This window comes from Melozone crissalis, unplaced genomic scaffold, assembly GCF_028551555.1.
Source record: "Melozone crissalis strain CALT ecotype California unplaced genomic scaffold, PUWL_Pcris_2 ptg000004l_1, whole genome shotgun sequence".
In the NCBI taxonomy this organism is placed as follows: Eukaryota; Metazoa; Chordata; class Aves; order Passeriformes; family Passerellidae; genus Melozone; species Melozone crissalis.
The window spans coordinates 43,611,075-43,635,502 of record NW_026535782.1 but is presented as its reverse complement, the minus strand read 5'-3'; the positions used below and the strand labels follow the sequence as shown (position 1 = coordinate 43,635,502).

The 24,428-nt window shown below is 50.4% G+C and overlaps 1 protein-coding gene across 1 annotated transcript; it reads left to right on the top strand.

The window, feature by feature from the left end:
• The first annotated feature begins 155 nt into the window (after nt 1-155).
• On the top strand, nt 156-21,017 carry TOM1 (target of myb1 membrane trafficking protein). Its single transcript, XM_054276982.1, has 15 exons — nt 156-244; nt 7,574-7,658; nt 9,397-9,475; nt 9,642-9,791; nt 9,902-10,036; nt 10,285-10,431; nt 11,365-11,481; nt 11,933-12,066; nt 12,704-12,737; nt 13,271-13,379; nt 14,381-14,501; nt 16,849-16,924; nt 19,071-19,130; nt 19,468-19,504; nt 19,610-21,017. Exons 1-15 carry the CDS (start codon nt 193-195, stop codon nt 19,756-19,758), a joined length of 1,485 nt encoding a protein of 494 aa, XP_054132957.1. The 5' UTR covers nt 156-192; the 3' UTR covers nt 19,759-21,017.
• Nucleotides 21,018-24,428: the final 3,411 nt, after the last annotated feature.

Genomic DNA, 24,428 nt, shown 5'->3' with positions numbered 1-24,428 from the left:
AGGGAGCGGGCGGCTTGCACACGGCCCTACCCCGGCACCGCGGCTCCCTCAGCCCGTGGCACGGCGGGGCCGCTCCGGGCGGCGGCCGGTGGCGTCACAGCGGGGCCCGGCGGGGCCCGCCCCGGCCGGCGCGCGGTCACGTGAGCGGCGGCGGCGGCAGCGTCAGCTGATCGCGGCGCGGCGGCGGCGGCGATGGACTTTCTGCTGGGGAACCCCTTCAGCTCCCCCGTGGGGCAGCGCATCGGTGAGAGCCGCATCCGCGCCCCCCGACCCTCCCCGCGCCCCCGCTCGCCCGTCCGGCCCCGCGCCCCCGGGGGCGCCCGCCGGACCCTTCCTCGGGGAAACGCCGGCCCCCGCCTCCGCGGCGGGACCAACAGCGCGCTGGCCAATCAGGAGAGAGTTATGCTCTGACTGACGGGTACTGCGGACCAATAGCGAGCGCGCAGCCCGAGGTGGCTCCGCCGGGGGCCCCGCCAGCCAATCCGGGTGCGAGGGGGTCTCGGGGTGGCGAGGTGAAGTTTGCTCACTTAAAGGGGCCGCAGGCCGGTGGTCCGCGCCACGCCCCCCTGCATCGCCGAGCCCCGTGATTGGCTTGGGGCCATTTCCGCCCGCGCCTCTTCGGGGGCTTCGGGGAGCTGCTGATTGGCTGGGCTCCAGCCTGGGCAGCCTATCGCGGCCGGGCGGGAACGGGGAGCGTGAGCCGCGGTGGCACGAGGGGCGGCCTCGAGACCCCGGGGCTGTGGGACGGGGTCAGTGAGGACTGTGGGGACAGCGGGGCTGTGGGACGGGGTCAGTGAGGCCTGCGGGGACAGTGGGGCTGTGGGGACAGCGGGGCTGTGGGATGGGGACTGTGAGGGCTGTGGGGACAGTGGGGCTGCAGGGACAGCGGGGCTGTGGGACGGGGTCAGCCAGGGCTGCGGGGACAGCACAGCTGTGGGGACAGCAGCCCCACGCTGGGCTCGCCCAGTGGAACCAGTGTCCCCTACCCGAAGGACTCAAGCGCTGGGCAGCTGGGGGTGTTTGCCTGCCCTGAGCCTCCCCGCACTGAGCTGTGGGACAAGTGGAGCCTGGCAGGGCCATGCCCTGGCTCCTGCAGCATGAGCTCTTCCATCTGGCTGTGGCTCACAGCATGGAGCACCAGCTCCAGCAATGAAGACAGCACGCACCCTGTGCCCTGGCAGTCCCACGGGCACATGGTGGGTGTCCTGCAGTCCCTGTGCTCAGGGCAGATGGGGAACATGGGAGAAGGATGTGGCCTGAGAAAGTGGAGCCAAGATGCCGCAGTTGGAGAGAAGAAGACCGTCAACAGCCACACTGGTGTCAGAGCAGGGATGCAGTTTCTAAAATGCTTAGAATGACGACTCTCTGTTCCCATGTTGTATTGCCTAAGAGCCTTGAAGCTGTACTTGAAGGCTGATGCCTATTTAGACTCCATTTTTGAGTTTATGCACTTGCTCATTCTTGCTGTTCACTGCTTGTCAGACCTTTGCTGTTTGCTGTGAACATCTGGTCCCACATTCAGTCTTTTTGATGTCCTTGCATGGGTGAATAGGAGGCTGTGCCTGGGGTGGGAACAGAGCAAGCAGCTGCTTTAATTAATGCTTTTATTATAATGATTTTAGAGGCTACCCTAAAACTGTCCCAAAGTGTGTCCGGGGCATTGTGATGTGCCACTCTGGTGTTGGGACAGATAGGTGAGATCCATTACAGCCAGGTGGTGTAAGGATCATCAGGGAAGACTTTGTGTTATCAAAATCCTCCAGATGATTTTCAACATACCCCCAGAACGTCACATGTTTAATCCCATGTTCTAGGAGAAGCCGTCTCCTGCCCTTTCCTGAATGAATGCTCTTTGTTCCCTCAGTGAGTGTATCAGATATGCCCTTGTGTTTGGGTAGAGGCAATCTGAAAGTTGCCTCACAGATCTTCTGGTCAGTTTAGTAACCAGTAAGTGGGTTATACCTCTAGGCTTTGTTTCAATTAAATAAGGGATTCCCAAGCAACAAACCAACAGCAAAGAAGAGGAAAAAAGAAAAGATATTTCAAAAGTGTCTGAGAGGAGGTGAGAAGCAGAGAGAAGCAGAGGTGTGATTCTAGGGAGTTCTTACTGACTGGGGGGTTACTGGGGTTATGGGAATCCAAAGAAGTGGAGGAATTACAGCATATGAGAAAGGAGCTCTCTGGAGGACTTGAAAGGGGTGGTGATTGAAAATATGAATATGAACATTGCCTATCAACATCCTGGGGATGTGGATTAATGCTATCTCCCCTGCTTAATTTGGGACGCAAACATGACTTCCCCAAACTCGTTTGGTAGGTCTGTGTCAGCTGCGTGTCCAGCCCCTGAGCCTGAGCACCAAACCTGCACAGTGCTGCTGCCCTGGGCTGTCTGCAGAAAGATAATGCTGCGTCCTTGCAAATTATTTGGGCAAAGTCACGTACACTTGATAGAGCTTATAAAGTCTAAAATAGCTTTAGATGAAGGCTAAGGGAAAAAAAAAGTCCTCTGTGGCCACTGCAGCAACGTTCTCAAATTCCTTCATTAATGTTAATCTAGTAAGACCCATTTATTTTGCTGACTAGGAAAGCAATGCTCAGATAATCTCAGTGATCTGTCACAGAATGAGTCAGTTGCAGAGGAGTAGGTTTTCTAGTTTCTTACTCACAGTTCTGAGATTTAGTCGCAAAAGTTGCCTCTCCTGTTTTTGCACTGTGATGTCTCTTCCCAGGAGGAATACAAACTCACTTGTTTGGGGTTTTTTGTATTTGATTCTGTTGTGTGGTGGGCTTTTTTAAACACCAGTGGGAAAATTTCCAAAGTGTGATAAAGCATCATAGTTCAGACTCCCCTGTGGAAAGGGAAATCCACTATGCCTCCATCTAGGAGCTAAGAGAAGCTTTTTTCCATTTTCAAAATGGAAAATCTAATTCCGAGGAGTTGAATTGTCTCTAAGTGAGAGAATGGAGAAGAAACCACCAAGTGAGCTCTCTCCTCACCCTGGAAGTCTAAAATAACTAGTAATTATAGCAATACCAAAAGGGACACAGGCAGGTTATTTCAGTGAGGGCAGGCAAGGGATAGATGTAACGGTGTAGCACAGAGATGACACAGATGTTTTTTATGGATGGGGGTTATTTTAAGCATGAGGACCAGGAAAAGTCGAGGCTGTAAAGAGGGAGCAAGTAAGTAAGGCTCCTGGGTGAGGAAGAGAGGCAGATGCAAAACAGTATACCAGAAAAATCACCACAACCTTTTGGATCCCACCTTGCAGGTGTTGCTGCACCCCTCTGTGGGCTCTGTGGGTCCCTGCAAGGTTGTGCTTCTCAAAAAGGCATTGTCTTGTCTTCTGTGCCTCCTCTGTCTGGAGGAAAAGGGGCAAACACAGCAGTTGAAGAGTCACTTGATCCCTGAGAATTTGATTGGATTCACAGGACAGGAGCAGGAGTTCAGAGACACATATACCCACATCGCTGTGTCAGCGCAGTCTGTGTCCATCACCATCCTTGAATTAGGTTTGGAGCCGTATCTCTGGTCTCTCTAGAATGCACGCTGTGCTCTCAGGCTTTGGGGGAAGGATACAGCTAAATGGTGAAGTCCTGACAGAGCTGATGCTGAAGTTCCCTCAAGGGAAGTAAAAGCGTGAGGCTTGTACAGGATGCTGAGTTGGGCCTGTGAGTTTGTGAACTGAAATGAAGTTGGAAGAAGGAACATTTGCATTGCTTTCTGCTGAGCCTAAGCTGTCTCATGCCAGGAACTGCTGGTGTCCTCAAACACCTGTTGAAATGGGTGAGAAGGTGCTTGATGCTTTGCTGAGGAACTTAGAGCCAGCAAGAACACTGCAGGGAGCACTGTTTGAAGGCTTCACTTGGAGGAGGGGCAGAGCATATCACAGGCAAAGGATTTCTGAGCAGCATCTGGCTGGTTATGGGTGCTTCAGGTGTGGGGTGGGGAGCAAAGGGGACAGGAGCCTGCACAATACCTTCTGTCCCTGGCTCCTGTACTTCCCCACACTTCTGCAGTGCCAGTGTGCTGCTGCAGGGACAGCTGAGTGGGATCCCCAGCACAGTGTGCTCTCCCCTGCCACCAGGGCACACACAATAACCTTGAAAAGAAGCAAACTTGTGAAATATACTCATAGCACAAAGCAGTGTACAGATCCTTTGCACCAGTTATGCCAAGTGTTTGGAGTCCTTTGTTATCTGCTGGTTCCAAATAACTTTTATCACCTAGCTGCAGTCAGCAGGAGCACATCCAGTGCCATTTAGGAAAAGAGCCCATGCTCTGGTCCAACCCGTACCACAGTCCTGCGCGATTCTGGGTCCATCTGAGCAATTTGTGAGGCAGCAGACTGGAATCAGACAAACCCCGATGCTGTCACACCCGGGGAGCCGGACCAGCTGCCAAAACAATGTGGCTTTGGAGCAGCCCCATGTAGGGCCTCCTGTACATTCAGCAGCCAATGCTTTGGGGCTTGGAGGGGGAATGCCATTCACAGGCTCACGATAACCTCTGCCAGGGGAATTCTCTGCTGCAGGTCAGGCTCAGCTGGTAACACACACAAGTAGATGCTGCCTGACGACCACCAGGCAGAGTGCTGGGTGTGTGGCAGTGCCCTGCCTCCTGTGCTCGCTCTTTTTAGGGACTTGTCGCTGTCCCCAGCCATCCCAGGCTCAGATTTCGTGCGGAGCAGACAGCTCATGTGCTAATTACAGCTCATGAAATGGGGCCAGCCACCCTGATCCTTCATGTGACTAATTAAACTTTGTTTCCTTCCCTTCTGCAGGCTTTACAGAAGGGCAAAGTTCAGGATTTTGGAGAAAACTCCATATCTTACTAGGCTTGGACAGCCCCTTACAGCTTGGAAGAGAGCAAGGAGGATTAGAAGGGCATTAGCTCCAGTTTTCCCAATGCCAGCTAGGCCAGGCCTTAATTTGTACTGGGTAAATTCAAGCCTTTTGTCCTTGGAATTGCCTCAGGGTCACATTCCTGTTTTCCATATGCTCTAATACTGTTCTTCCAGCTTTGCATTTTGTGACCCTGTGTTTTGTTTGTGGCAGGTTTCCTGCAGCTCTCCCTTGATGAGTGTATGAACTGGGGTGATGGCAGCAGGATGGCCACGATATTGTGGGGTAACAGGGGCAGGGTGTGTCACTTCTGAGGAAGCCCAGTTTTCCCCTAAATGGCCAGGCAGGTGAAGGAACACACATGGTTTATTTACATTCCTTTCTGAAAAGCAAACCTGCTGCTTGACCTTGGCAGGATTGGTGCATTTGGAGGGAAAGGGTGGTGGGGAGCAGGTTACAGCGTGCCACCAAACATTGGGAAGTGAGGAAAGGGAGTTTGCAGATTAAATTCATGTTTGTGTACAATGCGAAGGAAGGTTGGGGAGATTTGAACAGCAAGGATTGATTGTTAAATGCAGGTTTTATTTTGTCCTTTGTTTTTTCTGTAGCTCAGAGCTTCCAAGCAGGCTCAGCCCTGTTCCCAAGTTGTGGGTTTTTCCTTCCATGTGCAGTGAGAAGAGTGGAAGTAGACTTCACTTTCAGCAGAGCAACCCCTGTGTAGTGGATTTCTGTGATTCATTGCCAGTGCAGCAAACAGTGCAGGCAAACTTGTGACTTGTTCAAACCATGATGTGTCATGAGCAGGGGATCCTGGAGGAGAGTGCAAGTGAGGAGGGCTTTGTGACCACATGATCCAAACCCGTCAGACTGACCTGAGCTAGAACCGGCCTACCAGCACAGCTGCTGTCCCAGGGCAGGAGGAACCCTGGAGCTCTGTACTGTGTCCTGATCCCAAAGGAACCCCAGTGGAAAATATTTTCCCTCATGTGTTACCACAGTTTCCCCCATTGGCTGGTACGTGCCATGGTGCACCAAACATGCCTATTGTCCTGGATGTATTCTCCACCAGATCACACAGTGCAATCCTTCCTCCTCTGCCTCACTGAGGCAGCTTGGATCTGCCAGAAATAAGGATCCCTATGTAAAGTTAATACTCAAAGTGACAAAAGTTTACCTGAGTCAAGGAGCCTTAAGGTTATTCCAGTAATAGCCAGACCTTTGGAAAGGTGGAAGAGCATCAAGAATAGTCTGCCACTCTCCTCCCTGTCTGCCCTCTTCCATCTGGCTGTGGCCACAATGTCATCACCATAATCACTGTGTAATCAATGCATTCTGTAGCCAACAGAAAAGGTGGTGGCTGGATTGTGATAAGATGCAGATAGCTTCACAGTGTGGTGTGCAATCTGTGGGAGGGACACGTGTAAGAGGCTGCATTGCACAGTGCTGTGAATAGCTCTGTGCCTGACCCTAAACAGGACGTGATGGATGTGCTTACCCAGGCAAGAGTTAAAAAATCTTCTTCCTGTGTTATGGCCTTATCTCATTACTGTGTGAATGGGCATTTAATTTCATTCCTACACAGGGATCATTAGCTGCTGGGTCAAAAGCAGAAAAAGGCAGCTCTGCAGAGGAAGGACCTCTCTAAAGGGGTAGAGGACCCACAGCATCGAGGGAGAGCCGCAGAGTTTGCAGGGACAGCAGTTTTGAAAATGCAGGCATTTCTGTAAGTACCTTGCTAGGACTGAGCTCTCCTGAAGAGCACCTGGTAAGTGCTGAACAGGTCTGGCCAGTTTTAATTCTCTTGCCCCAGTGCTAAGTGAAGAGTTTTGTAGGATGAGAGAGCTGGAAAGGATGGTTCTTGTCGTCTGCTTGCCATTAGCTGTGTCTGGTTTTCCCTGTGGTCTTGGGAGTGCCCGGGTCCTTCTGGCCCCGCTGGCCATTCTCTACTGGTGGTGTTCCTGAAGGCATCAGTCAAAGGCATGGCTAGGACTGAGACATGGATGATTACAGGGTGGAGGCATTGGTCCTCCCAGTAATAGCTGCTCATTTCCCAAATCTCTGCCTTGAATAAATAACATCAAGGCTGACTGAGGAATTCCTAATTAAAGGGGACACAATCAAAGCTGGAACAATATTACTTTGACTTCAGCCTGCAGTTTGCTTCTGCCCACACTCCCTAGAGGCCAGAAGTTCAGGGGAAAGGTGTAAATATTAAACAAGAGAAACCCTGCTTTGGTTTTCTATGTTTGCTTGTTTGTTTTTATAGAGCTGGTGTACAAAAAAAAAAAAGGAGACTGATTCTTTTGTCTCCTTATGTGGTATAAACCAAGAATTTGAGCTATTGGCATTAGATCTGTATCAGGATGAGTGAGCTGAACTCAACAGTTTCTGGCCTTGCAGGAACAAAGCAAATAAGCCCCCTTTTCCTTAGCTGTGGAGCTGAAGTTATGCTGAGCCCCTTCCCTTCATGTGCAGGACACCAGAGGACACACAGAGTCTGTTTGTAGTGTCAGTAGCATTGGTGGGCAAAGCTGGGCACCCACCATCCCAGCAGTGTGCTCTGCCATGGTGACACCTAGTGGGGAGCACTTGGTGACCCACAATTTGCATATGAATTTGCCTCCTTGTATTTTGTAGTGGCAGCGAGGGAGAAGCAGGCTGGGGTCTGGGGCCTTGTGAGAGCTTAAGAGTGCCAGGGCTGCTCTTCACCTTGGTTTCTGTTTTCCAGAGAGAGCCACCGATGGGTCCCTGCGGAGTGAGGACTGGGCTCTCAACATGGAGATCTGTGACATCATTAACGAGACTGAAGAAGGGTAAGGGAGCTGGCAAGGGCCCATATCCAGTGGCAGGTCCCTGAATTCCCTGGAACACCACATCCCTAGGCTGCAGTAGTAGCATGCACTGCTGGAGGTAATAAGCTGGGCTTCCCAGCAATCCCTGAGACAGGACTCTGCTAGGAGACCTAGAGACATAGCAAAGCTGTCAGAGCATTTATTAGATGCTTTTCTATAATCTTGGTGAGTGCCAGGAGCCATTCAAACAGGCCTTCAGGATCCCCAGACAACCCTCTGTTCAAGCCAGGCTGCCTCCCATCTCCAGAAGGCATATTTGCATTTCTTCCACTTTGATTTATTCCCCCTTCATACCCTTCTCTTTCTCTCCTCTGGGAATGTAAAAATCTAAAGGCTGGTGACTGAGAGGGAAATCTCAGGCTGCTATTCAGTCCTCTTACTGTGCCAGTCTTTCTTGGGTTTCTTCTCAGGTATTTTCATGTACAGTCACTCAAAAACACACAAAGTGGATGGGGGAGCTCTTGTGTCCCTCTCCCTACAGGGAGAGGTTCATCAATCTGCCAGACTTGTTAACTCATGAGCTGGGGATTTGCCACTGAATTCAAGGGAGGATGCTCCTTCTCACAGTGGAGATGTCAGGAGCAGCATGTAAAAAGAAGGTGCTACATGGAATAAAACGTGTAGGTTTCACTCCTGCTGTCCTACCCCACAGTGATGTTGACAGAGGATTAGCAAGTCCAGTTTTCAGCTTCACATGTATGGAAACAAAGTCAAACACTTCTACTTACAGATCTGTCACCACTCCTTTTCCACTATCCCCACGGTGCAAATGCATCTGTCTCTGTCCACAGTTCTCAGGCCCGAGCTGTGGCTGCTTTCAGGTCTGGGCACCTGATACACAGCTGGACAGGCTCTCCCATTGTCCTGCTAAGGCCCATCCTCTGACACCAGGCTGGCCCACAGGCCAATACACTTCTGCCCTCCTCACTGAGTCAGTGTCTCCACCCCACTTTTCTCCTCCAGCACCGCTGCTCTTCCAACTCAGCTTCTCTTCCTGTGCTCTGAATCTGGTTCATTTGTGCCCTCTTAAGACCACAGTGGACTGAGACCATGGTGTTTCTCCCCTCTGAGAATAGTTAATGAGGGCCTGCTATACTGTTGCTCTCTTACCCACCTGCCCTATACAAGCAAGATTTTGCCAGTGTGTCTCTCCTGCAGCCTCCTTCTCTCCAGGGAAATGTTAAATAGCTCCTCATTGAGTAACACAGGAATTGCTGCAGATTGGTCTCTCCTTCCTGTTTGTGACCCGTGCCAAGCTTTTCTGTGACCTCCTCCTCTTCAGTCTCTCTGCCATGGGATTTTGCTCTACCCCCCAGGAGTGTGTTTCTAGCATTGTTTTTACTCTGTTCTCTCTTGTGTCCTGAACACCTTGCCCTGTTGCAGACATCAGCACAGAGGCCTCTAATTTCAGTAATAGCACTCAGGGACATGGCTTAATGGTGGATTTTGCAGTGTGAGGTTTATGGTTGGACTCGATGACCCTAAAGGGTCTTTTCCAACCTAAATGATTCTATGATCAGCCAACCTTGCTCCTCTTGCAGAACCACAAGCAAAAGCTGCTTTACCAATCCCTGCTTCAAGCCATCCTGAAAACATGGTGAGGAGGGACACCTGCTGAGTATGAGGCATCCAGAACCTGTGGCTGTTTTGCTTTGCCTCAACGTTTTGATGATCTTTCTTCATCTCATTTCTCCTTCAGGCCCAAAGATGCATTCCGAGCCATTAAGAAGAGAATTGTAGGGAATAAGAACTTCCATGAAGTTATGCTGGCTTTGACGGTGAGCAGTGCTCTGTGATACCCTGCTGTAAAGCTGAGTGCTGAACACAGGTTTTAGCATACATGCTGAACAGACTCATGTACCTAAAGCCAATATTGGCATAACCCAATAAGGCAAACACATGAGGACAGACAAGGCTACAGCTAATGCTTTATTGCCTTTGAAGGTCCTGGAGACCTGCGTCAAGAACTGTGGCCATCGTTTCCACGTCCTTGTGTCCAGCCAGGACTTTGTAGAAGGTGTCCTGGTGAGAACAATCCTGCCAAAGAACAATCCACCTGCCATAGTGCATGACAAGGTGCTGACCCTCATCCAGGTGAGCCAAGAAGTGTGAGCATCTGCACCATGCAGACAGTATGTGTCTTTAGGTGTTAGTATAAAGGCTGTTGTACGTGCTGATGGGCTGTACTGTCTCTTCCTCCCCAGTCCTGGGCGGACGCCTTCCGCAGCTCTCCAGACTTGACTGGTGTCGTTGCTGTCTATGAAGACCTGAGACGGAAGGGTTTGGAGTTCCCCATGACTGATCTGGACATGCTGTCACCCATCCACACACCACAGAGGGTATGGGAGCATTGCTGAAGAGAAGAATGTTGGGCAGCTGCCATTCTGAAGCAATGAGGGGATTTCAGGAACTCTGTCTTGAATTTAGAGGGTGTTTGGGTGGTGAGATGTGAGAAGCTCCAGGACAGCCAAGAGCTGTTGGGACCAGTTGGGGAGCTGCCATCAATATTTCTCCTCTAGTTGCACTGTCCTGCCAAGTGTGTGTGTCTAACATTTCCTTCTCTCTGTCACTTTCCCCACCTTTGTAGACTGTGTATAGCTCCAACTCTCAATCTGGACAGACCTCACCTGCAGTCAACTCCCCTCAGCAGATGGAGTCCATCCTCCACCCTGTCACCCTGCCCCCCGGGAGAGGCACATCCAGCGACGCGCCCATCACACCCACACCCGAGCAGGTGAGTTGGACACAAGTCCCAGGATGTTGCTGACCCTTCCTGTGTTTGAAGCTATTTCACAGACACTGCTCTGGGACTGCAGTACTTGGTCCTGCCCCAGCCTCTGTCTTCAAGGAGCTGTTCCTCTAAGGCACAGTCCTTTGAGAGCTCCCCAGAGCTCCACTGTGGTCACAGTGATGAACTGAGATACTGCAACCAACGTTTGCCTAAGACAGGGCTGCTTTCAGGTAGAGGAAAGTGGGGTGCTGAGACATGATGCCTCCTTATCATCTTTGTTTATCTTGCCTCACTGCTTACTTTATATGAATCAACCCTATCTGGCTATGTGGTTTCCAAAGGCTTGTGCTTCCTCACTTGTTTCCCCATCCTCTTTTCTCCTTCCTCACCCTGACTTCATATGACACCATGTTCAGCACCAAACCCCTAGCTGTCAGTATTTTGCATTCCCTTGCAGAACAGAGGGTAGAAACTGTTCTAAATAGGCTCAGCAGCAGCTTGTAAACCAGAGAACTAAAGCTTCAACTGCACACTTAGCTGAGGCTCTCCTGTTGAATAGGAATTAATTGTTTTCCCCTGTCTTACACCACTTTGGAAATTAAACCACTTAAATGGCTACCACATGGGAGCTGTTAGCTGAGGAGAGATTTGAATCATACCAGCAGCCTGTGCTGGCCATTAAAAATCAAAGCTAGACTGGCAGCTGAGATCCCAGGTGAGGGCCTGACATCTGCTACCAGCAAATGAATTTGATGGTAAGTCATGGAGGGGTTTCCTGCTGGGAGCTCCTGAGAGCTAAAATGAGTGGTGACAAATGAACTCCCCGGTGGCTGTGAACAGGCATGCACACGTGGTGCCATTCCCTGCCTTCAGAGCAACCTCAGCCACGTCCCCAGCCTCCCCTGGCAGAGCTGTCACTCCACTTTGCCTTTGCAGATCGGGAAGCTGCGCAGTGAGCTGGAAGTGGTGAATGGGAACACAAAGGTGATGTCGGAGATGTTAACAGAGCTGGTGCCATCCCAGGCCGAGCCTTCTGACCTGGAGCTGCTGCAAGTAAGGAACACTGGGCAGGGTGGAGGGCTGGCACATGCAGCACAGTTTAGCAGTGACTTGATGGACTGAGGCCCAATGCATGGAAGTGTGGGGAACTGGACAGTTTAGTGTGGGGCTTATCAGGGAGTGAAGGGATAAGGGAGACACAAGGACAGTAGAGTTTCAATGGTGGATGAAAATTGCATTGCCAAGGCTGGAATTATTTCACAAGGGAGTTTGTAGTCCCCAAGGGCCTTTCTTTCTGGGTGATGTGTAATACAAAAAGCATACAATTATTCCATGTAAAGCTTAGACTCAATTTACCTCTCACACCAAATATTTGTTGCCCATCAGCAGTTCCTGATAGATCCCAGTAGCCTCTGGAATCTGTGTTCCAGTCAGAATTCCAAATTTGTGAATGCTCAGCCGTAGTGTGACCTTTGCGGGTGGTGACTTGCCCTGCTTTGAACAGGAGCTGAATCGGACATGCAGAGCCATGCAGCAGCGAGTCCTGGAGCTGATTCCCCGTGTCCTCCATGAGCAACTCACTGAGGAGCTGCTGCTCATCAATGACAACCTCAATAACGTGTTTCTGCGCCATGAAAGGTACCTCTCTCCTTCCCTCTCTTCCCTGCTCTCCCACAAGACTTTACTGCCCTTGAAGGCTGCCTATCTCACCCTTCTGATCTGCCCGAGAGTGTAATATTCGAGATGTATCAGTCTGTATCGTCCATCTTTGAGAACAAAGCCAAATGTCCTCAATTTTTGCTGACTGAGTCCTGCCCCTTCAAAGCCGCTGTGTAAGTTCCTGATGGGGTATAAAGATGTCCCTGTGGCATAACCCAAAAGAAGGAAGCACCTGCATGGAAAGAGCTGGTTTTCTAGCTCTGAGAGAGATGGAGACAGAAAAAAATTGCCCAGATGGGATCAGCACTGCTTTTTTTTTCTTCCATTTCAACAAACACATCTTTGCTAGTTCATCCCCTGATGAACTGTAAAGGAGAGCTGTTAGTTACAAGGAACTGTGGAAGATCCTAAGAAGCTTTCTCACACCACCTCTCAGGAGACATCAATTCTATGGGTCTTGCTGTGGTATCTTGAGGGGAAATTGGGCACTGAGCCATAGTTCCCCTTTCCTAGTGGGTAGGAAAGGGCAGACTGTGCCAAGTCTTACAAAAAGTCTCTTGGGCTGTGGGTGAATGAGCCCACACTACTGAAATGCATGCTGTCACCTTTCCTGCAGGTTCGAGCGACTTCGGACAGGACAGCCTGTTAAGGTAACTCAGAACTGCCCCTCTCTGCAGCTTGGTTTGCATCCTGCTGGTCCAGCAGTGCCCTGCTGACTTGCAGGGAGGTTCAGTCTGCCCCATTTAGAAATGGTGGGCTTTGCTTTCCCAACCAAGCTGCACCAAAGCACCTGGTACATGGAACACTCCATTTCCCACTGCAAACCTCTCCAGCCCTGCCCAAAGGGCAAGAGCAGAGCAGCAGCAGTTATAGTTATTGAATAATGAGATTCCAATTCCCATATGAGCCTACTCTGAGCACTACCCTGTCCTCTGAACCAGCATTCACCCTACTTACTGACATCCAGCAGAGCTGGTAGGCTGGCTACCCAGGCATATGCTGCCCTGGGACACTATTCCTAGCCAGTTCTCTGATCATTGTCCCTCTTCTCCCTCTTCACAGCTGATATGTTTCAATGGGTGCAGAAGGGCTTTCCTCTCCAGTATCAATGAGCTAGGATTGTAGGGTCAGGGTATCCAAGCTTCAGAAACTCTCCACCATCTTCTTTTTTCTTCTTCCAAAGGCACCAAATGAGGCAGAGAACAGCTTGATTGACCTGGGACCCAATACTCCTTCAGCACTGAAACAGCCTGAAGTCACCAGCAACCTTTCCTCTCAGCTGGCTGGAATGAGTGTGTTGCTATGCGGTTTTCCCCTCAGTCTTTATCCTGTGCTGCTTTGAAAATCCTTTCCTGCCCTTGAATCATCTCCCAAAATTATTTAGTCAGATTCCTAGTGTAACCTAGAGAAATGCCATGTGTTTTCAACTAACAAACTCATGAAGAAACTTGTATATGACCCAAGGCGCTCAAGCATTTGTCTTGGCATCCTCACCTCACATAGGGCAGGAGGTGGCCATGACTTAAGAAGGATCTCAGCTTTAGTCTGTGGCTAAGGACTCGGCCTTTGGCAAGACTGGGGATAAAGCTGCTCCTTCTGCAATGCCTGGCAGCATTGCCTACTTGCCTCTCTTGCTGTGTGGTGTCAGGTTCACCACTGAGGTCTGGGAGAAGCAGAGCAGCTGAAGCTATGCTGCAAAGGCAGCCATGAGCATATTGGGCCCAGGATCCAGGATCTGACAGGTTGTTTACTCAAAAAAACTGAGGGGTCCTGGGGGTTCTTCAAGACATACCAACAGCCTACATAGCACTGCCTGGATGCAGTTGCAGAAAATTGGCACCAGACTCTTTTTACAGACAAGCCAGCTGAGATATTTTTCAAGTCAAGTGTTTTTTGGATGATGCCTGAGTCATGAAAATCCACTCATCTGTCTCAGAGGTGCTTGCCCAGAAGCAGAGGTTATTTTCTTCTAGAGGTTATGGAGCAATTCCCTCCAGAGTTGTCTAAGATGGTCAGGAACATCTAGCCTCCAGCATCAGTAAATTGATGCTGCTGCTTCTGTCTGAAACTGAGCCAAAAATATCTACTGAGTGGGCAAAGAAATAGCTTCTGTTACTTCACCCACGACTGCACACATGCATAGACTGTGCTGCAGCTGAGGAGCAGGATGGAGGAGTGGGCCTAGAGTAGTTTAGCCTGTTCTGATGACAGTTTTCCATCCAGCACTCTCCAAGCCCACAGTCCTCCCTTTACTGTTCTGCACTGCCTGCTCACCCTGCTCTGTCTCCCACAGACCTGGGCTCAAGCAGTGTGAGTGCAGGGCTGCACTCCCTCGACACTTCTGGCAAGCTGGAGGAAGACTTTGACATGTTTGCCCTGACCCGTGGCAGCTCGCTGGCTGAGCAGCGCAAAGGGTGAGTAGAACAGCTTACTCTGTCCTTTCTGCCTTCTTGCAAAGGACAAGGGCTCAGGGAAAATGGGGCTACATCCTGACCAGCAGCAGTTCCTGGGAGACAGCAGGATGAAACAGAAATGCACTCTTTACACACACAGTGTTTGTAGCATGAGTTCTGTGCTCCCAGTCCTTTTTCCTTCTTCGATCATCTCCCCTTCATGGTGTCCTCTGGGTATGGGGAGAAGGAATGGGTCTCCCACATGTTCTGGGAGATTCAGTGTCTGGGAATGAAGGTGTGAAGTGGGACTGGCTCAGTTTTCTTGTTTGCCTCTGAAGTCATCTGTCCTGACTGAGGTGATGTTGAATTTGGGAATTGCTGAGTACTGATTCAGCCTAACAGACAGAGTATTGAGCTGGAGTGCAGGAAGAGTGCAGTCAGTTGTGGCTTGCAGGAGGGCACTGTTCTGTGCCTCAGCTTCCCTGTTGGCAAGTGGGACTGATGTTCTTCTTCCATGGTGCATTTGAGAGCTCCTGGTGTAAAGCACTAAGAACTGGTGCTTTACTCTCCATAGTGCTGGCTGAACTAAAGAGGCCTTCTCCACTGCAGAGTGGATTCCTGAATCCTTGTTCTGAAGGAGCTGGCAAGAGCTGTGCTGACCAGATCCCCTGGGTTTATAGTCTGTGGCTGATCTCACGCTGCTTTGCCTGGCAGAGCCATTCACTGCTCTCCATAGAGTACCAAGCAGTAGAGCCCACAGGCCCATCACTGCCTCCAGCCCTCCAAGGCCTGTGCTCCTGCACTCCTGCAGCCACTGGAGTGTCTTGTTCTGCAGCTGGCCAGTAGCAACTTAAGGTCTCTTACACGTGGCAAGTTAAGGTCTCCTAATGATGTTTGCTTCCATTCCTCTGCCTCAGACTGCTTCTGGTAAACGTGATGGGGAAACCCATGGCCCACACATGACTTCATGTGTTTTGTCCCTGGGTTTCCCCACCGCTTTTACTGTGGGTTGTGCTGCCTGAGGACAGAGGCAGTCCAGCACAAAAACAGTTGTATCAACACAGCACCCAGTCTGGGGCTGAAACCAGAGCCACTGGTATGTGCTCAGTGCTGGAGTTCTGGACAGAGGTGGAATTGTATCCTCTCTGCTGTAGCACAGTCCGAGGCTTATGATCTCTGCACAAGTAACAAGACATCTTCTATTTATTCCTGCCTGCACTTGCACTCCTGCCAGGTAACCTCTAGTGGCTCAGGCTTCACATTTCACTGAGAGCCTCTGCTCTCAGTGTCTCCCTCCACTTGAACAGACCCATTGCTCTACAGCTCCCGAACAGGACGTGCTGGCAGAGCCTCTGGGGTTTCTTCTTGACCCCCATGCTTCATGTGTGTCTCGGTGAGGGAGTGCTTAAGGCACTTCAAGCCTTTCCTGCCATTCTTCCTCATCAGTGGCATGATAGCAGCGCTGTACTTCATCCTGGATGCCATTGTTCACAGCGGCCCCTTCACTGATGAGCACTTCTTTGAGAAGTTTGAGCGGCGGTGGCCCAAGCCCCTGGCACCCAACAAAAACAGCTCCACTTGATGGTCTGCTGGATCTGTGGGATTGGGCCTGGGAGCAGCTGGAGAGGAAACTTGTGGAGAGTTTCTGTGAAAGGCTTCATTTTCCTAGCATGGAGAGTTTTCCCCACTCGGCATGGATCAAACGGTGACGTGTGGCATTGTCATGTGCAGTAGCAGCCTAGAGGGGACACAGGATTGGGGCTGGGGAAATTATGGGTGAGACATGTCTGTGTGTGGAAAGAGATTTCTGTAATGGTGCGTTTGGAGACTTGGAAGCAACACTAAGCTCTTCTGATCATCCAGTCTCACTTATGGCCAGAATAGCCAGTGAACCTCTGCCACCACCACTTCTCATGTGGTATTAGTTAAAGAGCTGGTTTTGAGCTGTTTGTGTCTATGAAGATAGGTGAGTATGTAGGTGAGGGCCTGTTGCTCAAATCCTTTCTGAAATATCTGTAATATTCTGTTCAGTCTGTGTTAGGTTTTTTCTCTTTATATTCCACCCCAAAGAAGGTGAGTGTTGTGGTTAATGCACCTAGCTCTGTAAGTCTGTGTCTTGATTTTCATACAAGTCCTTGTCATCCTTCTGGCACTGTGCCAGGGCTGTGCTGTTGTATCCCACAATGTTCCAGTGAGTAGATTGGTCTGTTTTGTGGTGGGCTACACCTATAACAAGGGCTTTGCATACCTTTCTAGAAGCTCTTGGTAGCAGAATGACAAGGCATGAAAAGTTGTGCAGTCATTTAGGAGTTCCTGCTCTTCACTCTCAGGCATCTCATCAGCCTGTTGTCTCCCTCTCTGATTCCAGGGTAAAGTATGAAGACCCCCAAGCCACCAAAGGCCTTGCTGGTGCCCTGGATGCCCGGCAGCAGAACACGGGAGCGGTAAGTGGCCACAGCTTTTACTGCATCACCAGGAATGGGAGTAATCTTCTGGCTCACCAAGGAAGTAAGGGTGCTGTCTGTTGGGAAAAAGTCAAGTGATGATAACTCCCAGTCTCCACCAACCTGCATTTCCTAGCTGGGCTGCATACCTCATTCTTTAAAGCCCTGAGGTGAGGAACTGTGAAAAGTCTGGGGTTGCCTCAGGCAGTTGAAGGATGTCCCTCCCCAGGGAAACTTCCCCCTGGAAATGTATATTTTATTCCTCTTCAGTAGATTTCCATGTCCAGTCACCTTCTCTCCGCTATCAGAGAAGTAGGCCCCCAGTATGAGTAAATTCTTTCCCTCACCTTAACCCCGCTGCCTCCCCTCTCCCTCACACTGCAATGCAGACTCTCTGTCATCCAGGGGGAGTCTGGTGCCTCTAGTGATGGAGCCCAGCTGACAAAGTGGATGATGCGTCAAGGAATGGTGAGATCTGAGGTGGTGGAGGGCCAGCAGGGAGGGAGGAGGCTGGGGCTGCTGAAACAGAAGCATCACTGGCACAGCACATGAGGATGCACAGCAGACATCAGCAGATACTGCTAAATGAAATGGAGCAACCCTGGGCTGGGCCAGTAGTGGAAACTAGGCTTGGGAAGGAAGCAGGCAGTGTGCCAGTCCTTCCTCAAGTAAACATGTGTAGGAAAAAATCCTAGGAGCTCTGAGGCCAAGAGAGCATGTGCCACTCTGAGCTAGAGGATGGCCTGTTTTGGTGTGGGTGTCTGAGGCAGAGGCAATAGCTGGTGGCATCACGAGGGTGGCTGCTACCATTCATTCTCCTTGCAGCCTCTCCTTCTTGACACAAGGTGCCTTGTTTGAAGGAAAACACATTCTGACTTTAACCCTGTTGAAGGCCTCCTCCTGTAACTAATGATTGAGCTTTCAGGAATTTGAATTTGGTCTTTTGGCAGCAGAAATTCCTGCAATTACATTCCCTCAGGCATATAGAGGCTTTGACAGCTCCTGGGTCTGAAGCTTGTTAGCCTGTCTTCCTGTAATGGGCACAGCCCAGGCTGATGTCTGCTCTAGGAAGTTTCCCCACATGCTGTACAGTTGGCTTGAATGCACTTGTACCCCAAAGAGATCCTCTCTGGGCAGGCAAAGCCAGTTTGCTTTGAAACTTCCCTAATCTCACACATCCTCTTCCGTTCCCATTCATCCATCTGGCAGCTGTGATACCTATCGGTGCTTGTTCCCTGGTTTGAGGAAATCTGTCTTTGGTACAAAGGTGTTGCTCTTTTTCTTGGTCTTGGTGTTTCCTGAGGGCAAGGGAGCTATATATATTAGAAAACTAATAAATAAGTTCCCACAAATACTCTCTCATTCTTCTGCTTGGGGAGCCTCTAGCAAGGACTGCTTCTTGCTCAGCTTTGTTCAAGTCGCTCATGACTGGAGAAAAGGATCTGGGGTTTTGAATCAGACTTTGTTTCTTTCAAGGTTACCTCTGTCCACTAGTAATATGTCTCTTTGCTGTTTAAATTGACCAGGGCTATGAATTCTTCTGAGCTAGCCTCATCCCTACTGGAAGTAAAATTTAATTGTAGATGATTTCCTCTTTCATGGGTCCGTTTCAGTAGTTTGGTGTGATATCAAATCCTGCTGTGCTCCATGATCACACCAGGGAATCAGTTCTTGGCAGGTGTCTTTCCCCCTTTGTGTGCTGTCAGACCTGGCACCTCCAATATCTTCAGCATTGCTGACTTTGACATCAGACAGTCACTGGTTTGTAGAGGGAGAAGGTGTAGAGGAATGCATGTCTCTTGTTCTCTGGCTGCCTACACAAGCAGACAACTTCCACCTAGTGGGTCCTCACCAAAAAGCAAAGTCTGGTCCAGTCCCAAAATCCCAAAGCCAACCACCAAACCACAGATGCTTTTGATGGCATGTATCCTGGAAACTGCGTGTCTGGGCATGGATGGGACAGAGGAAGCAGGTAAGCAATGGCACTGATAGCTGGCACCAGCTGGATTTGGATGGGCCTGAGCTGACTGAACAGTGGAGTGAGAGGCTGAGCTTCTGAGTTGGGCTTTCTTTTTGCATTGCAAATCCATTCCAGTGGATTTACTTTATTTCCTTGGCCTCACTGCCCTTTTTCTTTCTGTCCCAGGTACCAGTTCCTCAAGCCAATTTCATGGAAGACATAGAAAAGTGGCTCTCCACTGACGTGGTAAGTGGGGGGCTGCCTTCTTGGAGCCAGAAGTCCTGCTGGAGTTTCCTGTGGGGCTGGACTTCAGGCAGTGTATAACAGCACTGTCATCCCTGAATGTGTGGCACAGACTGCTGGGAGGGAGCAGGGAAAGAAAAGCCGGGGACACAGGCTTTGGGATACCACAACAGCATCATCAGCCTTCTGGGAGCCACAGCTAATGAACTGAGGGCCCCTCCAACATGTCTGTACTGTGGAAGTAGGGGAAACACTGTCCTGTCTCTCTGTGTGCAAAGAATCACATCTGTGAGATGCCTTTACCTACCTTCCTTCTAACCGTGCCCTTCTTCTCTGCTAGGGAGAATCAGAGGATCCAAAAGGTGTCACCAGTGAAGGTGAGATGTGCCAGCCAGCCCTTGTCTTTAATTGCTCCTGGCAGCACCTTGACTCTTCCACAAACCTCCCTCTTTGCTAATGCTCTGCTCTTCTCTTGCCCTCAGAGTTTGACAAATTTCTGGAAGAGCGAGCGAAGGTTGCAGACCGCCTCCCCACTTTGTCCAGCTCCTCAGCAGGGACTTCCCTCTCCCCTCCTGCTGCCAGCCATCATCAGAAGCAAGCAAAGGAAGATGATGCTATGTTTGCCTTGTGAATGCTATGGACTGGTGTGCTGTGGAGCAAGAGGCTGTGTGTGCTGTTTTGCTTGCCTCCAACCAGGGGCCAGCAGAGGAAGGACTCTGTCCCCTTCCTCCATTCTCTTCCTGTTTTACCTTTGAGTTGTTTTTATTTTTAAGCTGCTTTCAGACTTCAGATAATCTTTTTTGTGTTTAGGGATATCATACAGTAGACTTGTAAAGGGGGTTTCAAAGCTGCTAGAGAATGTGGGAGTTCAGTGGGCTTTTCTTTTTATGGTACAGAGTGGGCAAAGCAGATGAAGCTCTGGAAGAAGCTCCCCCATCCTACTCTCCAGTGAGGTAGTTAAGAGGTCTTGCCCAAGAAACAGGAGAGGCTGCAGTCTGCTGCTGAAATCATTCCTGCCTGCCTCTTTCCTCACCCCTCCCCTAGAATGTATCTCCAGCCCTCTGCCTGCCAGTGTTAGACTGGGAAGGACAGGGATGTGAAGCATTACTGGTGGCCGAGGAGGAACACTAATAATGGTAGAGGGACCCTGTTGCTCTAACCTCTCTTGCACAAGTGCTTGTGGTATGCAACACCTTCCCATTCACAACCCCTTCTCTTCCTCTTCCTCGCCTCCCTTTCCCCATCAGTTTATCCAGAATCCTGCCCACAGCCCAGATGTTTCCATTGCACAGCAGCCAGTCGTCCAAGCCCTTGGCAGCACACAGGACTGCAAGCTGTACCCCAGGCTGAAGGGGCTCTCTCCCATGGGGCAGGATGTGCCTTCAGCAAACTATTTGCAGTTAATTTAATTCTCCATTATTCTACTTTTATCCCAGTGCGATCCTACCTCCCTCTCTCCCTTTCACTGATGCCTTCCACCACATTGTGCAGTGGTGGGGAGTCCCTCTGAGCCAGGCCAATGCTACCGACTCCCTTGGGATGGCTGTGTGCGCCAGGGTCACAGAGCTGCGTCCCCCTAAAGCAGGAGGCCCTTCCATCAGCACTGTTACACCAGTGGGAACGTGCTGTTGCTGCAGAAGCTTGTTCAGCTAGTGAGCACAGAGGGGAAGTGAGACATCAGTCATCTCATGTCAGTAGAACAACCCTGCAGCAGCCAGAAGTTCTGCACCTGGGGAGAAAAACCCTTCAGAGCAAACTGCACATGCTGCCCACTTGTAAATGAAAGGCAGGGAGGAGGGTGCCAAGCTCAGGGCTCCTGCTAGTGGGATTTCTTGTTGAGCGTGGGAGAGTTGTCTTTTTTTACTGCACATTAAAGGAGCAAAGACTTGAGCCTCCCTTGAAGGCATGGTGTGTACTGTCAGTGCTGCTGTGGGGAGGGGAGGCTGCTGTGGGGAGAAGAGGGATGAAACCATGCAGCCACATTTGCTTTCTATGAAAAGGCAAGGGCACTGGTGCTGAGAGGAGAACAGCATGGGGGCTGAGGGTGCTCCCTGTTTTTTACTACAGTCTTGTGGAGAGGTGATTACAGGCTGTCTCAAAATAGCAAGAGGGTGAGCTACCTCCTCTCCTTTCCCTCTGTGTCTTGTGACCACATCTGAATACCCACCTTGCAGCCCATAAGTCACTTATAAAGACATGCAAGCAATACATTTGCTACTAAAAGGCCCTCTGGTATCCACAGGACATCCTCAGTTGTCCCTATAACACCTCTCCAGTGTCATCCTCAGTTGCTCCTATACCACCTCTCCAGTGTCCAGCTGAGTGGGAGCTGTGGGAGGGATTGAGGGATCCTTTAAAGGAAGCTGAGTGGATTTGAAAATGTCATCTGAAAAAAGGCAAAAGGGCTGAGCTTCCCCTGCTGGAGCACGTGCAGGAGAGGAAGCAAGAGCAGGGTCATGATGGAACACAGGCTGGTTCTGTAAGTGTGGGGCCAGAAGGACCTCCAGGACAAGCAAGGCCCAGCCCCTTGGCCAGTTCCTGGCCTTGGGCTGCCTGCCTCAGCTGGGAAGGAAGGACTCCTGGTGCCTCGTCAGCATTTGTGCACCGTACCAGCCTGTTCACACTGGTGATGCTTTAACACTGGTTCATGCCTCTCAGTGCCTCCAGCTCCCTCAGAGCACTCCCTGCAAATTCCCTGAAAGGAGAAACAAAGACATCCTGAATGAATGAATATCCTGAGTATGGGGAGTTCCAACTCCTCCTTACCGCCTCTGGGATGCCCTGAGCCCACCTCAGGACAAAGACCCCATCTTCACCCTCACCTTCTTTTTAATTCCCCAAGCAGCCAGCACAGGACCTGGCAAAGGCAAGAGGGAGCTGTCCCCAAGGAAGACTTGAGTGCAGCAGAAAGGGGTTGCTGCTATTTTTGTCAAGGGACAGACAGATGGAAAGCATTTTTGGTGTCTGCCAAGTGAGGTCAGTTAGAATCGATGGCCAACAGGTGAAAATTCAGAGTGCTGCTTGTGGCTCCTGGGGTGAGCCTATCCCCTCTCGACTGTGCAGCCAGCCATGGTCACAGTGCTTTCCACTGAGATTTACCCAACAGTGACAGGGTAGCTCTTTTTTAAGGATGAAGGCATGGAAAAATTCCAAATTAGTACTGTCATACTTGTTATAGATTATACCAGTAATAGCTTGAATAATTTTGCAAGGTTTCTTTTGAGAAGGAACTTGGGGAAAAAACCCAAAAACCTGCTAGTTCTGCAAGAGGTCACTTTAATTAGAGGCTGGGCACTTCTCATTGGCAAAAACTGCTTCATGATTGCGAAAAAGAAAAAAAAAAAATGACAGCACTCTAAGGAATTCTTTTAAATGCCTTTCCCTTTTTAAGTTTTCTGATGTTTTAGAAAGAACAGCGCTGCTCGCTCTGACCACCAGATGGCTGTGGTCCCTCGCACACCCAGCCCGGGCTTCCCGATTACAGTGAACAGCCCCTCCCTTGGCAGTGACCTGCCTAAGGCTCTGCCACCTCCGGGGACAGAAACAAAACAAAGTTTTTCCATAGTCTAATATTATGCTGCAGCCATCAGCCCTGTGCGGCCCCGCACAGCCACCACTCCAGAACATGTATTCATCCACACGTTGTGACTGCACGGAGGATGGGAAGGGGTGCTCATGCTCTGCCTAGGCATCCATTAATAACCACTCTGGGAACAGGATCCTGACCTGGACAGATATTTTGCATGACCCAGAACAGCTGTTGCTATGCCAGAAAGACATAACTTCCTTGTACTGGGTCAGAGTTGCTTGACATCTCTAAAAACTAAATATACACTAAAAGTTAATGAGAATTTCCATGATGTTTGGGTAGCATGACATTGGGCATGCCAGCATCACATTCATACAGGCAAAAAATTACATCTTTCTCTTTTACCCCTCCAAATAGTACATGAATTTTTTTTAAAGGGGGATAACAAAAATATGTCCTGATTTCCCACAGCATTGTCTCACAAAGTCAGCATAGAAGTGTCCCAAGCCAGTTCACTGAGAAGGCTGTTCTCCCTTTCACAGGACTTTCATGTTGCTTTGCCATGTCAAAACTTCCTGAAAGCTTATTCTGAATAACAAAATCTCCCTCCCTTCACAAAATGAGAATAAAGCCACTTCCCCTTTCCTTTAGATTACTGTTGGTGCTGCTAAGGGTGAATGAAGACGACACAAACAAATGAGAGGAAAAGTAGGTGCTGCAGTGCTCAGGAGCAAAGGAAGAGAGATGGCCACTGACAGGATCACTCCCCATGAGTCCAAGTGGGCTGCAGGGCTATCTCCAGCAGCATTCCTGCAAGGCTGGACACTGGCTCTTGCCAGGCAGTCTTGGATGGGGCTGCGGGGGTTGCTACACGGTGCAACAGAGAGGCTGGGGGCTCAGCCCTGCCAGGGAGAGTCCTGGCGGCTCTGCAGCAGGGATTTTCTTGGGGGATCAGGAATTTCCTCGCAGCACAGAAAAGCTGCGTGTGCCTGTATCCAAGCTCTTGTTTTCCTGGCCAATCTCGGCAGAAAAGCGTGGATCAGGCACGAAGCACATTTGACAGCAGGGTGAGGCAAGGACACTGCTTTCCTGTGGCTTATGGGGAGTTTCTTTCACTAGCACAGAGTGGTAGGAAAATCTGTGTTTAGAAAGGTTGCTGCGAGGCACTTCACTGGTATTTTTAGCTGCTTGACCAAAAAAAAAAAAAAAAAAAAGCTTAAATGCCAGATCAGTCTCAGTGAGAAGGAGGTGGCAATTTCTCTCAGCACTTTAGCAGTCGTAGTCCAAATAAGAAAAAAAAGAAAAAAAAAGAAAAAAAAAGAAAATTTAAAAAGTCGAGGTGGGTGTGATCTGCCAGCAGTGCCCCGCTGCCCCTGGGCAGGGACATGTTTAGTGCTGGCATGCACACCACGAACCCCCAGCTGCAGCCGGGCAGTCAGGGGGTGGCTCACCCCACATCAGGCACCTTCAGTCTCACCACTTGCCGAGTACCTTTGGTCCCTCTCGGCCTCTGCCAGACCGCACCCGGCAATCGAACACTTCAATTCAAATCCCACGTCGCCTTGTTAATGATTATTTAGCTAAAGAGCTGCCGCCACCGCCCCGAGGTCCTGCTGTGCCCAGCACCGCTCAGGGCAAGGGCTGAGCCCAAAGCCCTGATTCCTCGGTGCCTGTGATGCTGGGGAATGCATCCCCCCAAAAAGGGGGTGTTCTGGCTCTTTTGCTGTACCAGCTGCAGTCTGTAAGCTCCACAGTGCACAGGGCTCTCCAAT